General features: G+C 42.8%; 1 protein-coding gene across 4 annotated transcripts in view; it reads left to right on the forward strand.

Annotated features, from left to right (window-relative positions):
• The first annotated feature begins 229 nt into the window (after positions 1–229).
• Positions 230–27,040, forward strand: part of nbeal2 (neurobeachin-like 2) — a 126,395-nt gene continuing 99,584 nt past the window's right edge. For 3 of the 4 annotated variants that reach the window (XM_055902953.1, XM_055902954.1, XM_055902957.1), the window contains exons 1-2: positions 230–1,039; positions 26,349–26,437. In XM_055902953.1, coding sequence (XP_055758928.1) covers positions 944–1,039; positions 26,349–26,437 — 185 coding nt within the window. In that variant the 5' untranslated portion in view covers positions 230–943. Of the gene's footprint in view, positions 1,040–23,645; positions 24,285–26,348; positions 26,438–27,040 lie in introns of those variants that run through there. The other variant, XM_055902955.1, reaches the window with a different exon arrangement.

Genomic DNA, 27,040 nt, shown 5'->3' on the forward strand with positions numbered 1-27,040 from the left:
TTTAAGTCCAGTATTAGGAGTAATCTGTGTCAGGGAAACAGCCCCTACATGTCTGTTTATAGCATAGAAATGGATTTCTAGTTCTATTCCAATTAACCATAGGCTGATTCAAGTAATTAGGACAAATCCTTTGGGAACATTTGGCACAGACTAATGTCATTTCCCAGAAATCCCCACATTGCCTGTCAGTTCAATATGCACATTGTTCTCTCTTTTGAAGGATAATGATGCTCTTTATTATCTGTGAGATGCCAATGTTTTATTATGTTTGGGCTTCATCATCATATTCTATTTGATAACGTAAATATTATAACATACAACGTGTTATAGCCTTTGTAAGTCCTGTTTAAATGTTTAGTTTATAACTTCTAGATGGACATTTTTAAAGGGTGGATGTATCTTTAAGAATATTACCTGTCCATACTACAGTGCGCTCGCAGTCTGTCGCGAAGCCAGAGGGTTTGCTTGAACGTTCCAAAAAGTGGATGTTTAGGAGACTTCTACAGAACGGCGTGGAGACAACGTCCTGTCGCTTCACTGCGCCGACACTTTACTGTAGATATGGAAGGAGATGCATAACTGTATATTAAGACGTAAACCGTAATATAATAAGATACCATCTGACTGCTGTGTCCGTGGGAATTACTTCGTAATTGGGGGATCATCATATTCATTCGGGTTTCTTTTGCTTTGGAATTCCTGATCTGTTCTCGATGCTCTTGACATGATTTCCACGGCAGATTGTTTTTTTTAACCATGTCTTTTATAATTAATTTGGCAATCTGCTAAACTTTGGGGAGAGCATACAATATTCTGTCTTTCGATCACTTTGGATACTGCGAGCTATGTTGCCTAGATGTTACAAGAGACCAATGTTTCGTTCTTTTTCCTGGAAACAATCTTACCGCTCTTATTGAAAACAAATGTAAAAGTACAATGATAAATGTATACTGAAACCAAGGGATTATACACAGAAGGACGGAGGAGAATGGCTTCGAAGGAGAGGTTGAATGAGCTGTGGATTTTATATTACACCAAGGTAAGTTTAATAGGGGGGGCTGACACCTGTTGTTGAATTGCAATTGTCCTATATTTGCTTGAACGCTTTATTCGAAGGTATCAACGGAAAACATGACTACAGTGCACGCTACAGTTGGCAACCATATTTGCCAATGCTTGTTGTTCTGACAGTGAGCAGACGGAATCGTATGAGGAAGTATTTGGGATTCATGCAGGATGTATTTTGAGCGTGTCGACTCATAAAAATGTCGCCTCTGTCATAAACAGGCAGTTTTATTCCGTGATATGCCAACACTATCTACGGTTAAGTTTGTCTGATTTTGTGAAACATTGTTCTAATTCTATGCTAGTATAACTTGGCGTCGACAACTCTGCATATGGTTCCTTTACCTGCTGGTTACTGCCAAGGTCAGAGACGGAAGAGGAAGCGAGACACCCCACTCGCTGTTTCTTTCTGGTCCAATTAAAGTCAATGAGCTAAGTAGACCAGACCCAGATGCTACTGAATTAGTGTCTATGGGATACCCACCCCGTTAAGTAGACCGGAACTGACCATTTTTTTCAATGGTAAACTGCCTGAGTGAATCATCTTAATTTATCCACCATCTTTGGTCAGGTGCCCTCTTTACTTCCTGAATGTAGTTCCTACTTGTCACATGTATGTTTACTTTAGCAGAGTTGGGGTAGGCCTATAGATAGTTATCCTTCTCTTATTTGTTTAACAGATGATTTATTCAGGGATATGGGTCATAGCATAACATATTTGCAACATTGTATTGGCAGTGGTGTAGCGCAGTTTCACGGCCCCGCAAGGTCTGTACAAGCCCTGTGCAATGGGGCATAGAGAAAAATATGCCGTTTTATAACAAATGTCGTGGTATTTTACACATTTTTGCCATGAGGCTGAAAGAAAATGTTGCAGTTTTATAGCTAATTGCCCAAAAACTCGTAGTCCGTGCGCTATGCCAGCGTGTATCAGTTTGTAGACTACTGCATCAGCACCTGCTTGTGATACATTGTAGCCTACAAGAACACAACTGTTGCAACAATATTAGTATTTTCATCAGCGTCACAAAACCCATTGTCTGAAATGTGCCGACAAATTAAAATGTGTGTTCTTGATATAGCCTACACACACTAGTGGTCTGCATTGCAACCCTGACCGATTACATGCAGGTAGGCCTAAAACAAACATTTCTATAAGAGTGGTGGAAAAAGACTTGTCCTTAGTTTATTTTAGAATTGGGTGTGACTACTAACTGGCAATGGTCAGTCATCCATCCTTTATCATGAATCCCTTTTTGAATGAAAACATTGCCTGGAAATTAATTAATGATACTAAATTATTCACTAGATTTTGCAATCTGTTTCAAATACCTAAGGAAAAGTTGCAATGAGTACTGCAGTCTTTATCTATTACATTATAAGCCTATTTTGAGGTGCAGTTGGTGACATTCCCTTCTACACCCATGCAACCATACCTAGGCCTTTCTCTTCCTCTCCTCTCCCTATTCCCTCATCTACCTCATAGCTTGAGGCACTGGCAGGCATTGAGGGGTTAAACACGGCAGCAGACAAAGCAGATGGACCTGTTTCAGCAGGTAGAAGAGCAGTCAGAGGAGGGCCCCTCCCTCACTAGGCCTACCTCCTGTCCTGTTGGTTCACTAACAGAGGAGGGCCCCTCCCTCACTAGGCCTACCTCCTGTCCTGTTGGTTCACTAACAGAGGGCCCCTCCCTCACTAGGCCTACCTCCTGTCCTGTTGGTTCACTTACAGAGGAGGGCCCCTCCCTCACTAGGTCTACCTCCTGTCCTGTTGGTTCACTAACAGAGGAGGGCCCCTCCCTCACTAGGTCTACCTCCTGTCCTGTTGGTTCACTAACAGAGGAGGGCCCCTCCCTCACTAGGTCTACCTCCTGTCCTGTTGGTTCACTTACAGAGGAGGGCCCCTCCCTCACTAGGCCTACCTCCTGTCCTGTTGGTTCACTTACAGAGGAGGGCCCCTCCCTCACTAAGCCTACCTCCTGTCCTGTTGGTTCACTTACAGAGGAGGGCCCCTCCCTCACTAGGCCTACCTCCTGTCCTGTTGGTTCACTAACAGAGGAGGGCCCCTCCCTCACTAGGTCTACCTCCTGTCCTGTTGGTTCACTAACAGAGGAGGGCCCCTCCCTCACTAGGCCTACCTCCTGTCCTGTTGGTTCACTTACAGAGGAGGGCCCCTCACTCACTAGGCCTACCTCCTGTCCTGTTGGTTCACTTACAGAGGAGGGACCCTCCCTCACTAGGCCTACCTCCTGTCCTGTTGGTCCACTAACAGAGGAGGGCCCCTCCCCCACTTGGCCTACCTCCTGTCCTGTTGGTTCACTTACAGAGGAGGGCCCCTCCCTCACTAGGCCTACTTCCTGTCCTGTTGGTTCACTAACAGAGGAGGGCCCCTCCCCCACTTGGCCTACCTCCTGTCCTGTTGGTTCACTTACAGAGGAGGGCCCCTCCCTCACTAGGCCTACCTCCTGTCCTGTTGGTTCACTTACAGAGGAGGGACCCTCCATCTCTAGGCCTACCTCCTGTCCTGTTGGTTCACTAACAGAGGAGGGCCCTTCCCTCACCACATTTACATTTACATTTAAGTCATTTAGCAGACGCTCTTATCCAGAGCGACTTACAAATTGGTGCATTCACCTTGTGACATCCAGTGGAACAGCACCAGACCTACCTCCTGTCCTGTTGGTTCACTAACAGAGGAGGGCCCCTCCCTCACCAGGCCTACCTCCTGTCCTGTTGGTTCACTAACAGAGGAGGGCCCCTCCCTCACCACATTTACATTTACATTTAAGTCATTTAGCAGACGCTCTTATCCAGAGCGACTTACAAATTGGTGCATTCACCTTGTGACATCCAGTGGAACAGCACCAGACCTACCTCCTGTCCTGTTGGTTCACTAACAGAGGAGGGCCCCTCCCTCACCAGGCCTACCTCCTGTCCTGTTGGTTCACTAACAGAGGAGGGCCCCTCCCTCACTAGGCCTACCTCCTGTCCTGTTGGTTCACTAACAGAGGAGGGCCCCTCCCTCACTAGGCCTACCTCCTGTCCTGTTGGTCCACTAACAGCCCACATAGTTTGCATCCAAAATGGCACCCTATTCCCTATATAGTGCACTGCTTTTGACCAGGGCCTGCATAGGGAATAGGGTGTTGTTGAATATGCAACCCCATTGCTGTTGGTTTAGATGCCCACACACAGTACATCTGGGTGGGGTCACATTTAGGGCTGGGACGATACCAGTATCTCAATATTTTTTTCCATGGCAAAAATGTAAACCCGAAGCAGACCAAACTCGTTGGTCCTTTAACCTGCTGGATGTAGCATATTGTGGCTATAGCTGGGAAAATAAATACATGTGACTCTGGATGACATCATAATGATGTTTGTTTCCAACATTAAGGCTGTTTTCCTAAACCCGCTTCGTATTTTGTTTCCTTGCCATTCTACTATTGAGTATCTCTATGTACTGGTTTTGTCCCAGCCCTAGTCACATTGGTTGATTGCATTTGTTTTGAAATGGGACATTGTCATTGTTTAATAAGTATCTGCATGCAGAGTGGGTATCTAAGTCAGGGTTTCCCAAACTTGGTCCTGGGGCCACCCCTGGGTACATATTTTGGTTTTTGCCCATAGCACATCACAGCTGATTCAAATAATCAAAGCTTGATGATGAGTTGGTTATTTGAATCAGCTGTGTAGCGTTAGGACAAAAACCAGAAGGGATAGAGTTTGGGATAGAGTTTGGGAAACCCTTGTCTAAGTGAGGCTTCATTACTCATGGTTTTTATGGTGACCCCATTGTCTGCTGGTTAAACCTTTACTGTGTGTTCTAACAACTACTGTTAGATGTACGTAGTAGAGGTCGACCGATTTATGATTTTTCAACGCCGATACCGATTATTGGAGGACCAAAAAAAGCCAATGCCGATTTTTTAAAATAAAAAATATATTTGTAATAATGACAATTACAACAATACTGAATTAACACTTTTATTTTAACTTAATATAATACATCGATAAAATCAATTTAGTCAAAAATAAATAATGAAACATGTTCAATTTGGTTTAAATAATGCAAAAACAAAGTGTTGGAGAAGAAAGTAAAAGTGCAATATGTGCCATGTAAGAATGCTAACGTTTAAGTTCCTTGCTCAGAACATGAGAACATATGAAAGCTGGTGGTTCCTTTTAACATGAGTCTTCAATATTACCAGGTAAGAAGTTTTAGGTTGTAGTTATTATAGGACTATTTCTCTCTATACCATTTGTATTTCATAGACCTTTGACTATTGGATGTTCTAATAGGTACTTTAGTATTGCCAGCCTAATCTCGGGAGTTGATAGGCTTGATGTTATAAACAGCTTGAAGCATTGTGAAGAGCTGCTGGCATACACAGGAAAGTGCTGTTTGAATGAATGCTTACGAGCCTGCTGCTGCCTACCACCGCTCAGTCAGACTGCTCTATCAAATTATAGACTTAATTATAATATAATAACACACAGAAATACAAGCCTTAGGTCATTAATATGGTCATATCCGGAAACTTTCAGTGAAATACGGTACCGTTCCGTATTTTATCTAACGGGTGGCATCCATAAGTCTAAATATTACTGTTACATTGCACAACCTTCAATGTTATGTCATAATACATTCTGGCAAATTAGTTCGCAACGAGCCAGGCGGCCCAAACTGTTGCATATACCCTGACTCTGCGTGCAATGAACGCAAGAGAAGTGATACAATTTCCCTAGTTTAATATTGCCTGCTAACATTAATTTATTTTAACTAAATATGCAGGTTTAAAAATATATACTTCTGTGTATTGATTTTAAGAAAGAAATTGATGTTTATGGTTAGGTACATTCGTGCAACGATTGTACTTTTTTCGCAAATGCGCTTTTGTTAAATCATCCCTCGTTTGGCGAAGTTGGCTGTCTTTGTTAGGAAGAAATAGTCTTCACACAGTTCGCAACGAGCCAGGCGGCCCAAACTGCTGCATATACCCTGACTCTGTTGCACAGAACGCAAGAGAAGTGACACAATTTCCATAGTTAAAAGAAATTCACGTTAGCAGGCAATATTAACTAAATATGCAGGTTTAAAAATATATACTTGTGTATTGATTTTAAGAAAGGCGTTGGTTAGGTACACATTGGTGCAACGACAGTGCTTTTTTCACGAATGCGCTTGTTAAATAACCGTTTGGCGAAGTAGGCTGTGATTCAATGATAAATTAACAGGCACCGCATCGATTATATGCAACGCAGGACAAGCTAGATAAACTAGTAATATCAACCATGTGTAGTTAACTAGTGATTATGTTAAGATTGATTGTTTTTTATAAGATGCGTTTAATGCTAGCTAGCACCTTACCTTGGCTCCTTGCTGCACTCGCATAGTCAGCCTGCCACGCAGTCTCCTCGTGGAGTGCAATGTAATCGGCCATGATCGGTGTCCAAAAATGCCAATTACCGATTGTTATGAAAACTTGAAATCGGCCCTAATTAAATCGGCCATTCCGATTAAATCGGTCGACCTCTAGTACGTAGCCTATTTGACTTGTTCTTTAGACTGGCAAATCAACAGTAATGATCTGATTAGCCTGTGTGAGAGAAAGGTAGACTATTGACTAGTGTGTTCTAGACTGGGCATTGGACAAGATTTAACAGACTAGTGTGTTCCAGACTACCTAGGCCACCACAGGTGTAGGCCCCCATACTATCTCTTTCTCTCTCTCACTCTGTGACTCTCTCACTCTGTCCACTATCTGTGGGTGTACTGCTGAGCTCAGTGTTATGTTGTGTCTGCCCATCCGTGTCTAGCATCGGGTCATGACAGTCACCGCTGTACCATGTCAACCACTTCCTCCTGATCTGTCTCTCTGTGTGCGTCTCAAATAGCACCCTATGCCCTATATAGTGCACTACGTTTGACCAGGGCCCATAGAGCTCTGGTCAAAAGTAGTGAGCTATGTAGGGAATAGGGTGCCATTTGGGACACAATATCTCTCTGCATTTTGGAGGACAACTGATGTCATGGAGCCACTTCCTTTCCTCATGTACCTTTCAGACTGACAGAGATGACTGCATGTACTCTGTTCAGCAGGGTTTTACAAACACACACAGGCTGGGCATCAGGTACTTTTGCGAGGTAGTGAGATATCAATTTTGCATGTGTAGGATGGCTTGCAAATGAACAGAACCTAACCAACACATTGTGGTTGTTAATGAAATGAGAACACAGCCAAAGGGCACCCTATTCCCATAAAGAGCCCTATTGACCATTTCCGTATATATCATCCAAAGTCTGTCGCACTTAAATCCTGGAGGTAAATGAGGACCGACGCTGACGACATTGACCTGCATTTCGACATAGAACAACAGAAAGGGTGTTCTCAGATGATTTCACAACATTACACTGTATGGTAATAATCACCTGCTGTGACTGTTTCTACTCAATGAATGGACTGAGGCGAGGTGTCACTCCATAACAACCTACCAGGTGACTTAACAATCACCTGCCCCTCCTATAGTCTCAATGAGAATGCAATTTTCTAGGTCTTTTGTTCAGTACCTGTAAGTCAAGTTAACATCTTCTATAGTATCATGTTTAAACTGGATGTCTGCCTGCGTACCTGTGTCTGACACTCATGTCACACACTCAGTATGGGGTCACTGTATGAACCAAATGGAGCATGAAGACATCTGAAACCATTTTAAGAAAGTATTTGGCAATGTCTGCGTCCTAAACAGTTCCCTATCCTGTATATAGGCCCATAGGGTTCTGGTCAAAAGTAGTGCACTACATAGGGAACATGCTACCATTAGGACACAGTGTTTGAGCTTGCATTCGATGTGCACTTCAATGTCAGGAGTTGACTGTATTCAAAATGCCTGCCTGTCAAAATGCTCACACGCTGAATGCATGAGTCCTAGCCATCGCTCTGCTTCTCCAGAATCTGGAATAGAACATAGGACTTGCACTGGCACGTCAGGGACTGGAGCTGTGTGTCCTCTGATTTGTGCAATACATTCTTTACACACATCTTCATCAGACCCAGATTCAGCGCTTACATAAAGCTTAGCAATCCTTTGCACATGTACCTGCACCTCGCTGTGCATGCAGAGGCTGTGTCCCCCACATGGCCCATAGGGGTCTGGTTAAACTGTGTATTATATAGAGAATGGCCCATAGGGATCTGGTTAAACTACGTATCATATAGAGAATGGCCCGTAGGGGTCTGGTTAAACTACGTATTATATAGAGAATGGCCCATAGGGGTCTGGTTAAACTACGTATTATATAGAGAATGGCCCATAGGGGTCTGGTTAAACTGTGTATTATATAGAGAATGGCCCATAGGGGTCTGGTTAAACTGTGTATTATATAGAGAATGACCCATAGTGGTCTGGTTAAACTATGTATTATACTGAGAATGACCCATAGGGGTCTGGTTAAACTATGTATTATACTGAGAATGACCCATAGGGGTCTGGTTAAACTGTGTATTATATAGAGAATGGCCCATAGTGGTCTGGTTAAACTATGTATTATATAGAGAATGGCCCGTAGGGGTCTGGTTAAACTATGTATTATATAGAGAATGGCCCGTAGGGGTCTGGTTAAACTACGTATTATATAGAGAATGGCCCGTAGGGGTCTGGTTAAACTATGTATTATACTGAGAATGACCCATAGGGGTCTGGTTAAACTGTGTATTATATAGAGAATGGCCCATAGTGGTCTGGTTAAACTATGTATTATATAGAGAATAGGGTGCCATTTTGGAACGCAGTCAGTGAAATATCTCTCTTGTTTATCTTGGAGGGGAAAAAACTAATTTAGGCTATTGGCTGCCCTTCAGTGCTGTATATCTCTAACCTGTTTTAAAAGGGGAAATCTGGGATTTAAACGACAGTTCTGATTGGGTAAAACAGTTGAACTAAATTCATAAGGAAGATTTTAAAACTATTTCAAGGCATCAGCACATCCTCAGTGTTGTCATGCAGGTATGGACATGCAGTGCCTTCAGAAAGTATTCATACCTCTGGACTTATTCCACATTTTGTTGTGTTACAGCTTGAATTCAAAATGGATTGAATATATATACACTGCTCAAAAAAATAAAGGGAACACTTAAACAACACAATGTAACTCCAAGTCAATCACACTTCTGTGAAATCAAACTGTCCACTTAGGAAGCAACACTTATTGACAATAAATTTCACATGCTGTTGTGCAAATGGAATAGACAAAAGGTGGAAATTATAGGCAATTAGCAAGACACCCCCCAAAACAGGAGTGATTCTGCAGGTGGTGACCACAGACCACTTCTCAGTTCCTATGCTTCCTGGCTGATGTTTTGGTCACTTTTGAATGCTGGCGGTGCTCTCACTCTAGTGGTAGCATGAGACGGAGTCTACAACCCACACAAGTGGCTCAGGTAGTGCAGTTCATCCAGGATGGCACATCAATGCGAACTGTGGCAAAAAGGTTTGCTGTGTCTGTCAGCGTAGTGTCCAGAGCATGCAGGCGCTACCAGGAGACAGGCCAGTACATCAGGAGACGTGGAGGAGGCCGTAGGAGGGCAACAACCCAGCAGCAGGACCGCTACCTCCGACTTTGTGCAAGGAGGTGCACTGCCAGCGCCCTGCAAAATGACCTCCAGCAGGCCACAAATGTGCATGTGTCAGCATATGGTCTCACAAGGGGTCTGAGGATCTCATCTCGGTACCTAATGGCAGTCAGGCTACCTCTGGCGAGCACATGGAGGGCTGTGCGGCCCCACAAAGAAATGCCACCCCACACCATGACTGACCCATCGCCAAACCGGTCATACTGGAGGATGTTGCAGGCAGCAGAACGTTCTCCACGGCGTCTCCAGACTCTGTCACGTCTGTCACATGTGCTCATGTGCTCAGTGTGAACCTGCTTTCATCTGTGAAGAGCACAGGGCGCCAGTGGCGAATTTACCAAACTTGGTGTTCTCTGGCAAATGCCAAACGTCCTGCACGGTGTTGGGCTGTAAGCACAACCCCCACCTGTGGACGTCGGGCCCTCATACCACCCTCATGGAGTCTGTTTCTGACCGTTTGAGCAGACACATGCACATTTGTGGCTTGCTGGAGGTCATTTTGCAGGGCGCTGGCAGTGCACCTCCTTGCACAAAGTCGGAGGTAGCGGTCCTGCTGCTGGGTTGTTGCCCTCCTACGGCCTCCTCCACGTCCCCTGATGTACTGGCCTGTCTCCTGGTAGCGCCTGCATGCTCTGGACACTACGCTGACAGACACAGCAAACCTTTTTGCCACAGTTCGGATTGATGTGCCATCCTGGATGAACTGCACTACCTGAGCCACTTGTGTGGGTTGTAGACTCCGTCTCATGCTACCACTAGAGTGAGAGCACCGCCAGCATTCAAAAATGACCAAAACATCAGCCAGGAAGCATAGGAACTGAGAAGTGGTCTGTGGTCACCACCTGCAGAATCACTCCTGTTTTGGGGGGTGTCTTGCTAATTGCCTATAATTTCCACCTTTTGTCTATTCCATTTGCACAACAGCATGTGAAATGTATTGTCAATCAGTGTTGCTTCCTAAGTGGACAGTTTGATTTCACAGAAGTGTGATTGACTTGGAGTTACATTGTGTTTTTTAAGTGTTCCCTTTATTTTTTTGAGCAGTGTATATATATATATATATATATATATATATATATATATATATATATATATATATATACATATATTCTCTCGCCCATCTACACACACAATACCCCATAATGACATCAAATTACCCCATAATGACATCACAATATCCCATAATGACATCACAATATCCCATAATGACATCACAATACCCCATAATAACAAAGTGAAAACATGGTTTTAGAAATGTTAGCAAATGTATTAAAAAGGAAATGCAGAAATATCTCATTTACATTCACTACCGTTCAAAAGTTTGTGGTCACTTAGAAATGTCCTATTTTTGAAAGAAAATACACTTTTTTTGTCCATTAGAATAACATCAAATTGATCAGAAATACAGTGTAGACATTGTTAATGTTGTAAATGACTATTGTAGCTGGAAACGGCTGATTTTTTTATGGAATATCGACATAGGTGTACATAGGCCCATTATCAGCAACCATCACTCCTGTGTTCCAATGGCACGTTGTGTTAGCTAATCCAAGTTTATACTTTTAAAAGGCTAATTGATCATTAGAAAACCCTTTTGCAATTATGTTAGCACAGCTGAAAACTGTTGTGATGATTAAAGAAGCAATAAAACCGACCTTCTTTAGACTAGTTGAGTATCTGGAGCATCAGCATTTGTGGGTTCGATTACAGTTTCTGATCAATTTTATGTTATTTTCATCCACCAAAAATGTGTTCTTCTTTCAAAACAAGGACATTTCTAAGTGACCCCAAACTTTTGAACGGCAGTGTCAGTATTCACAGCCCTTAGTCAATACATGTTAGAATCACCTTTGGCAGTGATTACAGCTGTGAGTCTTTGTGGTCAAGTCTCTAAGAGCTTTGGACACCTCGATTGTACAATATTTGCAAATGAATATTTAAAAATTCTTCAAGCTCTGTCAAGTTGGTTGTTGATCATTGCTAGACAGACATTTTTCTAGTCTTGCTATAGATTTTTAAAGCCAAAACTGTAACTAGGCCACTCAGGAACATTCAATATTGTCTTGGTAACCAACTCCAGTGTATATATGGCCTTGTTTTAGTTTATTGTACCGCTGAAAGGTTGAATTTGTGTCCCAGTGTCCATTGGAAAGTAGACTGAACCAGGTTTTCCTCTAGGAGTTTGCCTGTGCTTCGCTCTATTCCCTTTCTTTTCATTCTAAGAAACTCCTTAGTACTTGCCGATGACAAGCATATCCATAACACGATGCAGCCACCACCATGCTTGAACATATGAAGCGTGGTACTCAGTGACGTGTTGGATTTGACCCAAACATTCAGGACATAAAATAATATTTTTTTTCAGTTTTACTTTAGTGCCTTATTGCAAAAAGGATGCATGTTCTGGAATATTGTTTTTGTTGAAATTATGGGCTATTGTGTATAGGCCAGTGACACAACATCTAAATGTAATCCATTTTTAAATTCAGGCTGTAACACAACAACATATGGAAAAAGTCAAGGGGTGTGTGTGTGTGTGAATATTTTCTGAAGGCTCTGTATACAGTCACAATGATCTGATCATTAAAAGAGAGATTGTGGACTAGTCATATCGTGTCAGATGGCTGTGTAGAGTTATGTACATTCTCAAGACGCGACTGTCTTCTATTGGACCCCAAGATTATTGATTGTTCTTTTGACTGTCTTCATATATGTCATTACTGTTAGGGTGTACTGTAATAACAGGTTGAAGTGTTCATGAAAGTATGGACTGGTGCATCAATAGACAGCTACTTGAGAGAAAATATACAAATGAAGGTGGGTTCATAACTGGGTTCATAACACGAGGGAGTACTCACCTTCCTGACCGCACATGTAGTCCTAAATGTTATGTACAAGACCGGAGCATAGAGATACTGACCTGAATGTTATGTACAAGACCAGAGCATAGAGATACTGACCTGAATGTTATGTACAAGACCAGAGCATAGAGATACTGACCTGAATGTTATGTACAAGACCAGAGCATAGAGATACTGACCTGAATGTTATGTACAAGACCAGAGCATAGAGATACTGACCTGAATGTTATGTACAAGACCAGAGCATAGAGATACTGACCTGAAGGTTATGTACAAGACCGGAGCATAGAGATACTGACCTGAAGGTTATGTACAAGACCGGAGCATAGAGATACTGACCTGAAGGTTATGTACAAGACCAGAGCATAGAGATACTGACCTGAAGGTTATGTACAAGACCGGAGCGTAGAGATACTGACCTGAAGGTTATGTACAGGACCGGAGCGTAGAGATACTGACCTGAAGGTTATGTACAAGACCAGAGCATAGAGATACTGACCTGAAGGTTATGTACAAGACCGGAGCATAGAGATACTGACCTGAAGGTTATGTACAAGACCAGAGCATAGAGATACTGACCTGAAGGTTATGTACAAGACCAGAGCACAGTAATACTGTAGCTGATGCCCTCCAGAGGTAGTGACGTGGTGATGTCAGCCCTTCCACTGTTCCCCTGCCTGTGGGAGAGGAACATGGGCCCTGGTCAAAAGTAGGGTCCGTGGAGATGGAAAAACACAAGTTTCTGGGGGATCAGTGGTAATTATGAGAAAGTAAAGCAGGGAAGCTGTGAGCTGCTGCCTGTCTGGAAAAGGAAATGGGTATAATCTCTCTGTCAGTAATTATCCTGGTGACTGTTCATCTATCTAATGACTGCCTGTGGTGGAGCAGAGCTGTAACTGACCACGGTGACAACCCCACTGTCACTCAGCTGTAGCAAAACCCTACACTACACCCTCCTATTAGACTTTACATGTGAGGCCCATAGGGCTCTGATGAGCAGAGATAAGGTATCCTACTCCCTCGGCCCTCCAGCTTCATCTGGCCTTCGCTAGTTCCCTGGCTGTGTCCCAACTGGCTCCTTATTCCCTAGATAGTGAACTATAGGCCCTGGTCAAAGGTAGTGCACTATGTAGGGAATAGGGTGCCATTTGGGATGCAGTCTCTGATTAGGATCCCTCCTGCACTGCAGCCTCCCTGGCCAGAGTCTGTTTACCAACAAGCAGCTGAATTAGGAAACCCAAAGTGCTCTTTGTTCCCCCTCCGCTGGTGCATGTCAGGAGGCTGGAGCGCCCCAGAATGTCAAGCAGCTCAGGGCAGCACAGCTGCACAGTCCGTCCCACATCCTCCAACCTCCTCCCGCCTTGGCAGCCGTTTAACGGGTGAAGTTCCCCCTAGGTACAGATCTAGGATCAGTGTCCCCACCCCTAATCCTAACCTTAACAGTTAGTGGGGAAAATGAAAAACTGACCGAAGATCAGCATCGAGGGGCAACTTCACCCTTGGCAGCCAAAGAGTAGTAGAGGGATCAGAGAAATCAGTGCAAATTAAACTTTTGATTATAACGTCAATAGTCATGGTATACACTTTTTATTTTATTTTTTATTTAACATGTGGTTTTGTTTACAACAGAGAGTGTTGATAGTGTCGGAACAGGCTTTATAGTAGTAGTTGTGACATACTGTTTTGAGGATGTGAAATAGGCCTACTGTTGCATTATGGGTAAGTTGTTTTCGTCATCTGCATTAGTAATAAATATGTGTTTATCAGAGGTCTGGCATTGGCTCAGGGGTCCAGGCATTGGCTCAGGGGTCCAGGCATTGGCTCAGGGTCCAGGCATTGGCTCAGGGGACTTGGGAGGTGAAAAGGGAAGGGCTAGTAGGGGGACATTTACAGGTGTTTGGCTCCAATGACATTACCTGCTACTGTGTGGCATTGGATGCATTCCATTCCAAATGGCACTCTATTCCCTTTATAGTGCACTACTTTTAACCAGGGATCTGGTCAAAAATAGTGCACTACATAGGGAATAGGGTGCCATTAGGGACACCATATTGCCTTCTGTTGTACTACTTTGTACTCATTTCCTGTATCTGTAAATATCGTTTAGATTCCCCTTGTATTTGTGGTTTGTAACTGTGAAATGTAGGGAAGTTCTCCTTTTTGTACTTCAGCTTGAAATAAGGGAACTATTGGTAAGAGGAGGAACACAGGGTAGTGGAACACTAGGCTCTATATGGATGGAACATGGACCTTTCACAATATGTAGGATATTACCAAGATGAATGTAGTCACTATTCACCCATGCAAGATGTTGTGACTGTAGTTTTAAGTCTGAATCACAGTGCTGTTTCAGTTTGTTGGTGTTTGTTGATATGATGTCCCTGGTGTACAGTACAGGACCATGTCCATCTGAGGATCTGGGCGATAGGAGCATGGCCAGACATGATGTGCCTCCGCAGATCTACAGTATGTTCAGATATGAACTTGTGGTTATTGTCACCTATTCTGTGTGCCCTGGTTAAGCAGGAAGCTTACGCTTCCCATATCTACAGTATGTTCAAAAGAAGGCTATTATCAGCTGATCAGATATTTTGGTCCCCACAGCATCTCATCAGACACGTTGTGTTATCGTTGAATTGAGTTGGATGATGATGATGTAGATGTTCTTACTTTATGTGTTTATCTTTGTCATCCTTAGTCAACTCGGGGCTCATCTGTAAAAGAGACTTTGGTGTCAGTATGACTCCCTGATTTTAAAATAAAGGTGAAATCAATCAATCCAAACAGCAGCTTCAGTTAGAGTATCTCAGAAAGGCCCGAAACTAAATCTATTCACGTCTTCGCTGGAGCGGCTATTGCGCTGTTTTTTACTGCGTGTTGTTGGAACACCAAAGGAATATGACGATTGATACACATAAGTGAAGTTTCATGATAATCCTCGATGGATTATGGACACATGGTTTTGTTTAGGAATTTTGGTTTGTTTGACATTTTTGGCAATGTGAAACCAACCAACCAGATAAAAACAAACACAATGTAACAAATAATCTAACTGATTGGAACTGTAGCTGAAAACTGTGTGAAAACGCCCTACTTCCATTACTAGCCATGGTACGACTCCAAAGCTTTTTACAGGAATGAGGTTGTGTAGAAAGCCTTGTCTTTGTCAGAGCAGAGCTAAGTTGATTAGGCCGTGTGTCTCAAACTGTAACACACAGTTCTAAGTGTTGTAAGTCCCAGGCTTGCTTCCTACTGTTGTGGCCCAGTCCAGAAGCTGTAATACTTTGTTTTGATTGCAGCTTTGCCGTGAATAGAGCAACAACACCTTCATCACTTCCTTGATGTCAGTTCAACCCAGAGAACACAGAAAAGGTCATTGGTTTTATCAAGGGTTTGTCATAGCGAGGGGAAGACTTTAATGCTGGGAATTGAGACACAGACAATGGTAAAAGCCTTTTTATGTTTTGTCTTGGCAAAGTAGAGTCATTTATGATGAAATTCCATTGAGGTTGAAATAAAGCTTCAAGCAACCTGATGAATGAGACAACTAATGCGGCTGCGTGGGTGTGTAGAGATAATTTATCAATACAGTAAGACTGAAAACGCAGAGACATTGTGCTAAGTTATAAAGGAGCTACTCCCTCTGTAAGCACTCTGTAATTGCATCATAATATGAGTCAGCCAGTCTCTAGTACCATTAGTCTGACTTGTCAGCTGTGGATTTGTGGAAGGCCGTCCGCCTTATTATTGGACGCCCACAAGACTAGATACTGAACAGCTTGATTGTAGGTAAGGCATATGTTGCCTAAGTGCCAGTCTGTTGGTGCTATTATTATGCCAGCTCCTTGCTGTCATTGTCAAGCCAAACATGACAATGAGTAACAATGAGTTTTCATGATACAGTGGTTCCTCATTATGCATTTGGGTCCCTAGGTTTTTATATGACCAAGTGGTTCCAATGACACATTTTGATACGAGCCACCCTTGCCTTGTGGCATTCTTCAACGAAGATGGCTGACAAAACATTACGGTCGAACCAGATGTAAGTTGTTATAACGTCATAACGAGTCAAGCTAAAAATGTCACCGGACCAGACAGGACTTACTTGCTTCTCAATGTAATAAAGTAATGACTTTTCAAATAAGTTACCTTCCTCGTTATGTTGGCTGACAATTTGTTAGCTTTGCTGTCCTTACGAACCACATAGCATATCATTACAGCACTATGTACCGGTATGTTTGCTAGCTACCTAATGTTAGTAGTTATACATCAAACTTGCCAGTATATTAACTATAGGCTATCTAACTACTGGAGTGATGCTTAGAATTACATAAAAAAATGTATCCCGTTTTATTTTACCACTACAATCCGTTCTGTCGGACGAAACTGGAAAAAAACAACTTGTGTAGAAAGTAAACATCCACACCTCGGTGGGGTAAACTGTGCTTATGTCTGCGTCATGAGGAAGTAGGGAAAAAATACAAACTTCTGACCTAGCGATCGATGACAAACGAGCTCGCTGCCCAGACATACATAATTACAAAGAGGAGATTCTCCTGATTTAAAATGGTGCCCGTGTAACAGTTTTGATTCCATCCCTCTCCTCGCCCCTACCTGGGCTCGAACCAGGGACCCTCTGCACACATAGACAACAGCCACCCTCGAAGCATCGTTACCCATCGCTCCACAAAAGCCGCCGCCCTTGCAGAGCAACTACTTCCAGGTCTCAGAGCAAGTGACATCACCGATTGAAACGCTATTAGCGCGCACCCCGCTAACTAGCTATCCATTTCACACCGATTACACCTGACTTGAAAAAAAAATGAAATATACACATTGCGAGATATTTGGCGCAATAGACAGACGTGCCTATATTTCCCCCATTGGAAACAATGGGAAGAGTGCAGAGGTCCAATATTATTTTTGTTGTTTACATTTTGTTGTTTACATTTTAACACCATAAACACCATATTATTAATCAAGTTAATCAAGCCAAATTTCTTAAAGTCAATCCCATATACTATGTTATTACAAAAAAGGTTTTAAATTCTCTGGAAATGCCAATACGGAATACTATCAAATGCTTTTCAAAGATGCCCTCTGGTGGTCAAACTAGCAATAACTTGCAGTAACAGAAGAAATGGCTGCGAATGAAATGACGTGCCACAGAATGCTGCAGCAGCAAGCAGGGTGTGCCGCAGTATGACGCAACCTTTAAAGGAGGAACCACTGTAGCACAAACAGACTGGCACTCAGGCTACGTCTGCCATACCCACACTGGATGCCCACTAGCTACAGAACAGCTTGAATATAACCCAACTAGATACAGAACAGCTTGAATATAACCCCACTAGATACAGAACAGCTTGAATATAACCCCACTAGATACAGAACAGCTTGAATATAACCCCACTAGATACAGAACAGCTAGAATATAACCCCACTAGATACAGAACAGCTTGAATATAACCCCACTAGATACAGAACAGCTTGAATATAACCCAACTAGATACAGAACAGCTTGAATATAACCCCACTAGATACAGAACAGCTTGAATATAACCCCACTAGATACAGAACAGTTTGAATATAACCCCACTAGATACAGAACAGCTTGAATATAACCCAACTAGATACAGAACAGCTTGAATATAACCCCACTAGATACAGAACAGCTTGAATATAACGACACTAGATACAGAACAGTTTGAATATAACCCCACTAGCTACAGAACAGTTTGAATATAACCCCACTAGCTACAGAACAGCTTGAATATAACCCCACTAGATACAGAACAGCTTGAATATAACCCCACTAGATACAGAACAGCTTGAATATAACCCCACTAGATACAGAAGAGTTTGAATATAACCCCACTAGCTACAGAACAGCTTGAATATAACCCCACTAGATACAGAACAGCTTGAATATAACCCCACTAGATACAGAACAGCTTGAATATAACCCCACTAGATACAGAACAGCTTGAATATAACCCCACTAGATACAGAACAGCTTGAATATAACCCCACTAGATACAGAACAGCTTGAATATAACTCCACTAGATACAGAACAGTTTGAATATAACCCCACTAGATACATAACAGCTTGAATATAACCCCACTAGATACATAACAGCTTGAATATAACCCCACTAGATACATAACAGTTTGAATATACAGTGTATTCAGACCCCTTGACTTCGCAAATTCAACAATGAGTGGTTTGGAAGGAATCAGTGACAGTGGCTAACTGAAATCCTTGCAAAGAAATCACTAGCCTGCTATTCAGTGGAGTTGCTGTGTGGTCCCAAATCTGGGATTAAGGGTCTCTCTTTCAAGTTTAAAATGATAAACATTCAACATTGGCCATGCTGTCAATGAACCATGATTTGTGCCACGCTCAAAACAACTGTTAACTCGGAACTGCAAAAACTTGACTTCAGAGAGTTCAAGACAACTGGAAGTAGGAATTAAACGTTTTGAACGGTCATCCAACTCGGAATTGTAAATCCAGCGTCTTTCTAGAGCTACGACTTGAAGATCAATGACGTCATCATGATTCGACAATGTTTTTTTCCCGAGTTCCCAGTTGTTTTGAAAGCACCGTAAATCCAAAGAATGCCCGACTTTGACAAAATTTGCCCGCGAAGGACTGCCGCGCCACCCTCCTGTTCAAGTGAGCACAGCACAACAACGTTGTCCAAAAATGTATTGTATACTGCAGCATAAATGATGTAATATGCCAGGGAGATATGTATACTGTAGCTAAGAAAGTAATACTAAGTGTATGTTATGTAGTAAGAATTTAGTAGCCCATAAGATGTTAGTGCCTCACCCAAAGAATTCGGTCTATTTACCCCTCTTAATTTAGCCTACTGTTCTGACTTGGTGGCGCACATATAGCCTAAAACCTGTTTTTGAGAAATGTAATCATAAAATATTGTAAGAGCTTTCATTGTCTGCTTAAATGCCCCCTTTATTTATCCTACGGTTCTGATTTGGTGTACAGAGAGAACACTACTAATGGCCCATGTTCTGAATTCTGTTGGTGTACATTTCAAAAGTGCTAAACAAATAGTTATATTGAATATGTCTGTCCTAGCTCGCTCATTGTCTTAATCAAAATTACAGATGACCTCTTATCCGCTTGTCGTCCCCTTATGCCATAGTTTGTACATCTCAATTGTCAGTAGAAACCACATTTGTTTAAACAAGTCAGCCATATCAGCAATGTTTTTTTAAAGGGCAGTAAATGAGGCTGAATGAACTGTTTCGCTGCCAGACAAAGCTCCGCTGATAACCAGGTGTAGCAGAAGCAATATGTTGGGACTGCTGTTGGGACAGCTTTATGGAGGCCCTAACAGTTTGTGGGCACCGTTTGTCACCGTTATAGTGCAATTCATGAATTGTTTAGTGTTGTTGTGTGTAGTGGCTTTGCTGGCTTGGATCCCACTTTGATTTATTTTTTGCCCCACCAAGATGTACATGCTGAAATCATCACTGCTACTTTGCATGAGTTAGCCTAAGCCTATCTATTGTATTAAAATGACATTTTTCACATTATTCAAACACTCAGAATTCGCTGCTTCAACTTCAGTAGCCTACCTCTCCTGTCGTAGTCGGGCGTGGAAGTTCAAGTGGGCCTAGTATGCGTGGTGTCATTGAAATAGAGTAGGCTGGCTACATGGGCGGAAGAATCACGTGCCAGTTAACGTAACAGTAGCGGTGCGTGGGTAAAATGACCTGGGAAGCCAAGTGAAGCCATATTACAATTGCGCTGTTTGCTGTTAGTTCATATGCCTTGTGACTGTGATATATAGGCCGAGACAATAAGACAGTGGCAGAATAAATTCAACCACCCCTTTGTTTTATCACAAAACCGGACAGCAACCTCTGTCCAGTGAAGTCCACGACACATGTTGCATGTTTATTTATATGATTTCCCTTTTTAGTAAGACAGTTACATGACCTACAGCTTGGCTAAGCAAGTTCTTGTTCCCGACATTTCCAGACCACTAAACAACTATTGATTTAGAACCACAGACAGTTACCGCAAGTCACAAAGAAAACAGGAGCTGCCTCCTCTATTTCAGCACTAGTCAACTTTAACATTTTAACATCATCAAAACTCCTCTGATTAGTCTACAACAGTGACAACTAAAAGATAAGAAAAACAATTTAGTCCAATCAACATCACTTAAATATGATGTGGCTGTCCATGTTTCTGATTTCTGGTTGTGCGTTCGTACAAGTAGAAAACCATGTTTACTCACCCAACTTGTAGAGAAAGAACAATGCCATCCTCCTCTCATGTTGAAAAAACGGTCTCCCACTCTGTCATACAGTACACACTTGTATTTGTTGTTGTCCTAGGCTACCTAGCTAAAATGCTTGCTCACTAGCCTAACTTCCATTCATGGGTAACGTTAGTTAGTTAACATTAGCCTTCTACATCTAGCTACATATTGAACTACCATCCTCTCAGGCTAAGGGCACAACAATGTATGAATTAATGGTTGGATCAGAATCGCCGTTACAATCATTGACCAGTACTGAGAATTAAGCAAGTCCAAATCCCTATCTCCATCCATGGCTAATTTAGGAAAGGGAGAATTCTATCTATCTTGCTAGCCACCAGAGAACAACGAGATGCAACAATTCAAGTTGTTTCTGGTAATGACTTATGCTCTCTCAAAGCGATTTGATAGGAGATGCCAAATCCAGGCTGGCTTCACTTGACACCTGTTTTTTTCCCACCGGGACCAATCAAAGTTGATCTCCTTCAGTTTAGCTCAACGCTCATTGGCTAATTTGTATACTTTTTTTGTCAAGGGAGGCCAAATGCTCGCTGGCTTCCCTTGCATTCAATGCTACTGGCGGCAAGAATGTCACGCTCGTTTGGACCAGACAGTAGACACAGAGAGAGAGAGAGAGAGAGAGAGAGAGGGTTGCTGTTTGTTCGCTCCTTTTCCTGTGAGATACATTCATTCAGCCTCTTGCGAATTGAAGGAAAATTATGAAACACAAAGAGATGAGAAAATGTTAATATTTTTGCGGGGAGCCTGGTTTCCCTTGTCGTTCGTGAATACACTTCACTCTAACTTAAATATGAAATTAACTTTTAATATGATTAGACTAGTTTACTACAGTGTCTGTAAATAAATATTTGTAATGGAAATAAATGGAGGGCGCTCAACCAACGTGAGTCGAGGTGCAATCAAAAAATCGAATCATCATTTAAAGGTTCTGGTCAATCACACCGACAGTGTCATTGTGCAAAATTTTACGCAGCATCATCTGGATATGTGTGCAACAAAAGTTCAACATTCACCTTCTGCTACCATTTCTGTCAAATCTTCGACGCATACAGTTTGACTCATACGTTTGATTAAGTTCTATAAATCCAACGGTTGCACCACACAGACCGTACTGTATCTGCCTCTGTAACGCAATGATGCAAGACAAACGCAGTGTTCCATTGGAAATGAATGTACTTCTGGTGTACCAAAACGTAAAACACCTTCGGTGTGATCGAGGCGTACTATGGTGAGCTAGCGTTGCGCCTTTTCAATTTCAATAAGTAGGCTATTGACTACCCAATAATTTGTCTCTGCCTGTAAATCGGCCTCCTGAGGTAGGCTATATGCACAAGTGTCTGTCATCATTCTGCTTCAAGTTCAGTAACCAGGTGCGTTTAGGGTCTCAATTAAATAGAGTAGGCTATAGCCCATGGGCCGAGAAGCACGGGGCAGTTATCTGTCCAAGGAAATGTAGTTCCTAAATATGATTAGGCTATTGCCTAGAAATACATATTGGTCACCCATAGGCTATTTCTCAGTTTGAAACTCCCAAAGGGTAGGCTATAAAAAATAACTCAAGAGAAAGGGCAAGTCTCTCCAACTCTGCTGACTTCAAACTACATCTACCATATTGGCTGATATAGGCCAGTATTAAATACAGATAGGCTAATATAATGGACCACGTGAGAATCTCTGGTAATTACACCTATTTCTTAAGTAATTTGCGCATTTGATATTGTCTATAGGGCGCAAAATTGCTGGGGCCATGGCTGGCAAGAGAGCTATGTCACATACGTCTAAAATAACTTTGCAGGACTGCGGTTGGGTTTGGGAGCAGTTATTGCGGTAGCGGGTGGGAGTCGTACATAACACCTGCGGGCGTGGTGCGGTATGAAAATCTGCGGGTGGTAGCGGGATGAAGAAATCAGTCCAGTGCAGACCTCTACTGTGGATAACTGACAATGATGTGATTATTTCAAGGTAATTCTATCTTCATGTCACTGAGACAGACAGACGGTCAGGCTATTTACATTTACATTTACATTTAAGTCATTTAGCAGACGCTCTTATCCAGAGCGACTTACAAGTACATACATTCATACTTTTATTTTTATTTTTGGACTGGCCCCCCGTGGGAATCGAACCCACAAACCTGGCGTTGCAAGCGCCATGCTCTACCAACTGAGCCACACGAGGTTATGAGGTGGCTCTTGAAATTAATAAAGTACACGTGTTTATGCAGAGCCGTTATGGCTAAACTTGGATCACAGATGACGACTTGAGGGCATATTCTATTTGTACTGAGACTTTTACTTGTGCCTTACTGTGCAGAGCAGGTACACATCGGTCAAGTACCTTGTAATGACTGCCATACTGAAGCTATAGTCAGCTTTCCAGCGAACACATCTAACACTCCCAATGCAAAAGTCATTCACAAACACTGCTCTTCTTCAGAAAAATATACCTATTATCACCTAGTCAGATATTTTGGGTTCCACAACAACTCATCAAACTGTTCAAACATTTTTGTACACCAACTGTGTTCCCGTACACGTCAGTCATTCTGAGAAGTAGAATGCTGAGGACATGCAGTGCTAGATAGTTGGAGGACGCTGTTGGGTCGAGTCCTTACCGACATCCCCATCTGCTTCACAAATAGCTCCAGTAACTACAGAGGAAGAGGCCTACTATGAGGAGGCTGAGTTTGAGCGTTGTGTGGAGGAAATGTGTTTCGGTTATAGTGACTTGGCATTTCCTGGTTGCTTGACAGAAGGAGAGAGAGACAGAGCGAGCAAGAGACAGATAGACACTAGTGCTGGTTAGTAGAGCGGGCTGGAGACAGACAGACACTAGTGCTGGTTAGGAGAGCGGGCTGGAGACAGACAGACACTAGTGCTGGTTAGTAGAGCGGGCTGGAGACAGACAGACACTAGTGCTGGTTAGGAGAGCGGGCTGGAGACAGACAGACACTAGTGCTGGTTAGTAGAGCGGGCTGGAGACAGACAGACACTAGTGCTGGTTAGTAGAGCGGGCTGGAGACAGACAGACACTAGTGCTGGTTAGTAGAGCGGGCTGGAGACAGACAGACACTAGTGCTGGTTAGGAGAGCGGGCTGGAGACAGACAGACACTAGTGCTGGTTAGGAGAGCGGGCTGGAAACAGACAGACACTAGTGCTGGTTAGGAGAGCGGGCTGGAGACAGACGGACACTAGTACTGGTTAGGAGCGATGTGCTACTTACTACTCTGAGGAGCTGAAGCACCCTGTGGGCCTGGTCTGGACCTACTGTTCTGACTCTGGACTCCCTGATGACCTAGGACCCAGGAGGGCTCACTGAGACTGGGTTCCTCAGAACCCCTTCCCGCTGCCCTCCCAGACACAGGCAATGAGACATGGACTGGCCCACAAATGACAGTCAACTGGTAGGCTGATGTTATCATTTCATTCTAGATTGATTACAGAAAACGTGACGATAGAAGCCTCATGTTCAGACACTCACATTGATGCACTGCATCTTACTGTATATTGGATTTAACATCTGTTGCTTTGCCGCTGCTGATTTTAAAAGACGCTTGCTGAAGTTACACATTTGCCAGTAGTAGTGATCTTTAAACGGGGGTTTCTGAAGTATGTTTTGGAGTGTGCCTTGCAGCCATCTTGGTGCTGCTGCCAGCTGTTGACAATGTAGCTAACTTCCTCTGTAGGGGCCTGTGGGCGTCTTTCAGGCTGCAACCATCAACGAGGCATGGTTCATTAGTAAACTAGCAGCAGTAGAAGTAGGCGTCTCATAGGGAAGTGCCTGACTAATTGTCAGGTCATGTGGTGTCACCTGATGTTATTTGGGTGTAATGAGTCAGGTTGGCCCTTGTGGGAACTGTACTCCCTCCCTCCACACATTGCCTGATGTGTGGAAGAAAATAACACAAGAAAATAACTCCTCGTTGTCACGTGAAGAAGGCTTTGCGTCTCTCAAACGTCAGGCTCTGTGTGAAGTCAGGGGAAGATCTTCACTTCAACCCCATGACGTTTTTTTCTCCCTAGTAGAAAGCTGAGCTGATGTAGCATGTCTCTGTATGACTGTAACGGAGCTATCAAACTAGGTTTAAAGTGTCTCTGTCACAGTGCACCATCACTAGATGTTCTTAGATGACTTGAACGTGAGACGTCAGTTGCACATCAATGAATGTTACCACTGACCTCTACCTCTACGACTGATAACATATGTTCCTAAGATAGATAGATTGATAGGGTGATAGGGTGAGGGAGGCTTATACTGAGCCACACTGCAATAGTAGATAGTACGCAGTCTCTCTGTGGTGCTAGTGTTGTTTAGTGACATCAATAGTAGATAGTACATAGTCTCTCTGTGGTGCTAGTGTTGTTTAGTGACATCAATAGTAGATAGTACACAGTCTCTCTGTGGTGCTAGTGTTGTTTAGTGACATCAATAGTAGATAGTACACAGTCTCTCTGTGGTGCTAGTGTTGTTTAGTGACATCAATAGTAGATAGTACACAGTCTCTCTGTGGTGCTAGTGTTGTTTAGTGACATCAATAGTAGATAGTACGCAGTCTCTCTGTGGTGCTAGTGTTGTTTAGTGACATCAATAGTAGATAGTACGCAGTCTCTCTGTGGTGCTAGTGTTGTTTAGTGACATCAATAGTAGATAGTACGCAGTCTCTCTGTGGTGCTAGTGTTGTTTAGTGACATCAATAGTAGATAGTACGCAGTCTCTCTGTGGTGCTAGTGTTGTTTAGTGACATCAATAGTAGATAGTACGCAGTCTCTCTGTGGTGCTAGTGTTGTTTAGTGACATCAATAGTAGATAGTACACAGTCTCTCTGTGGTGCTAGTGTTATTTAGTGACATCAATAGTAGATGGTACTCAGTCTCTCTGTGGTGCTCTAGTTGTTTATGTTGTCTCTGTAGTGCTCTAGTTGTTTATGTTAAATCATGTACATGACTTAACCTGTGTTTTATTTATTTGGCCTATAAAGAAATGCATACTGTAGCTTGTTACTTTCATGATCGTTTTTTCAGCCATAGGCCTACTATTTTGAGAAAAGGCTTGAATGCGTTATCTCATATGCTCCTGAATGTGCCATCACTTTCGTAAGGTTGCTGTAACTTCCTGTTGCAAAAACAAGAGACGTCAGCCCCCTCAGGTTGTTGGTTAGAGTTTGAGCGCAACACACTGCATAAGGACAACCTATTAGCACTGTGATCAGAGAACATCAACCACAGGGTACAGTCCTTTTAACGGAATGTTAACGTGTACTGGTCCACGGGCACTGTACTTTTTCCATTTAGTGTTTACTAGTTCTGCACGTGTGACTTCAGAATCAGAAAATGTTATTGCCATGCAACAAATGTTGCCAGGGATTTCCCTTGGTGTTGTACAGAGAAGCATCAATCACATGAACCCAGATCAGACTTGTGCCAGTATGACTGGAGACTCATCCTCTGTCTCTCCTCCCCTCCTGCAGAAAGATGAGGGCTGCCTGCAGCAGTGGCTGGAGGCTTTTGTGGCTTCCTTTGAGAAGCTTGTTGATGTGCAGTCACTGGAGCATCGCAGGTGAGTTGACTGATTGGCTCAAATGTATTTCTTACGTCCCAAATTGCAATCTATTCACTATACTACTTTTGACCAGATCCTAGATCTGTAACAAGGGGAAACTTCAGGGCACTGGTCACAGGGTGTGAGACAAGCTGGCTGATACCTTGTCATCTAAAAGGCTTAAAGGTGGACCTGAGCAATGAAATAGTTGTAAAAGTACTTAATTTTAAATGAACTGCAAACTTGGAAAGTCAATTCACATGGCTGGGGGCTAAAACAAATGTCTCTTCGACACTGTCAGGAAACGCCTTCAGGAAAACACAGGCCCTGATTACACATCGCAGGCACCTGTGCCAATTAGCCACGCCCACCAATTAGGCAACATACTGAGCAATGCTAAAACAACACGTTAGGAGATGATAGAAAGTACAGGTTGAGCTGAAATAAAAAATAAATAACATTACTTCACAGTAATCTACAGTTTCAAAATGTCTATAAAATATACATTTTGTCCATAGTGAAGGGCTCTCTTTCACAGATGGGATAAACTCATTGACATTTTGAAAGTAACATTGAAAGTCACATTGTTGTATGCACGTCACATTATAGGAGCACTATTAG

This window comes from Salvelinus fontinalis, chromosome 38 (assembly GCF_029448725.1).
Source record: "Salvelinus fontinalis isolate EN_2023a chromosome 38, ASM2944872v1, whole genome shotgun sequence".
Lineage (NCBI taxonomy): Eukaryota > Metazoa > Chordata > Actinopteri > Salmoniformes > Salmonidae > Salvelinus > Salvelinus fontinalis.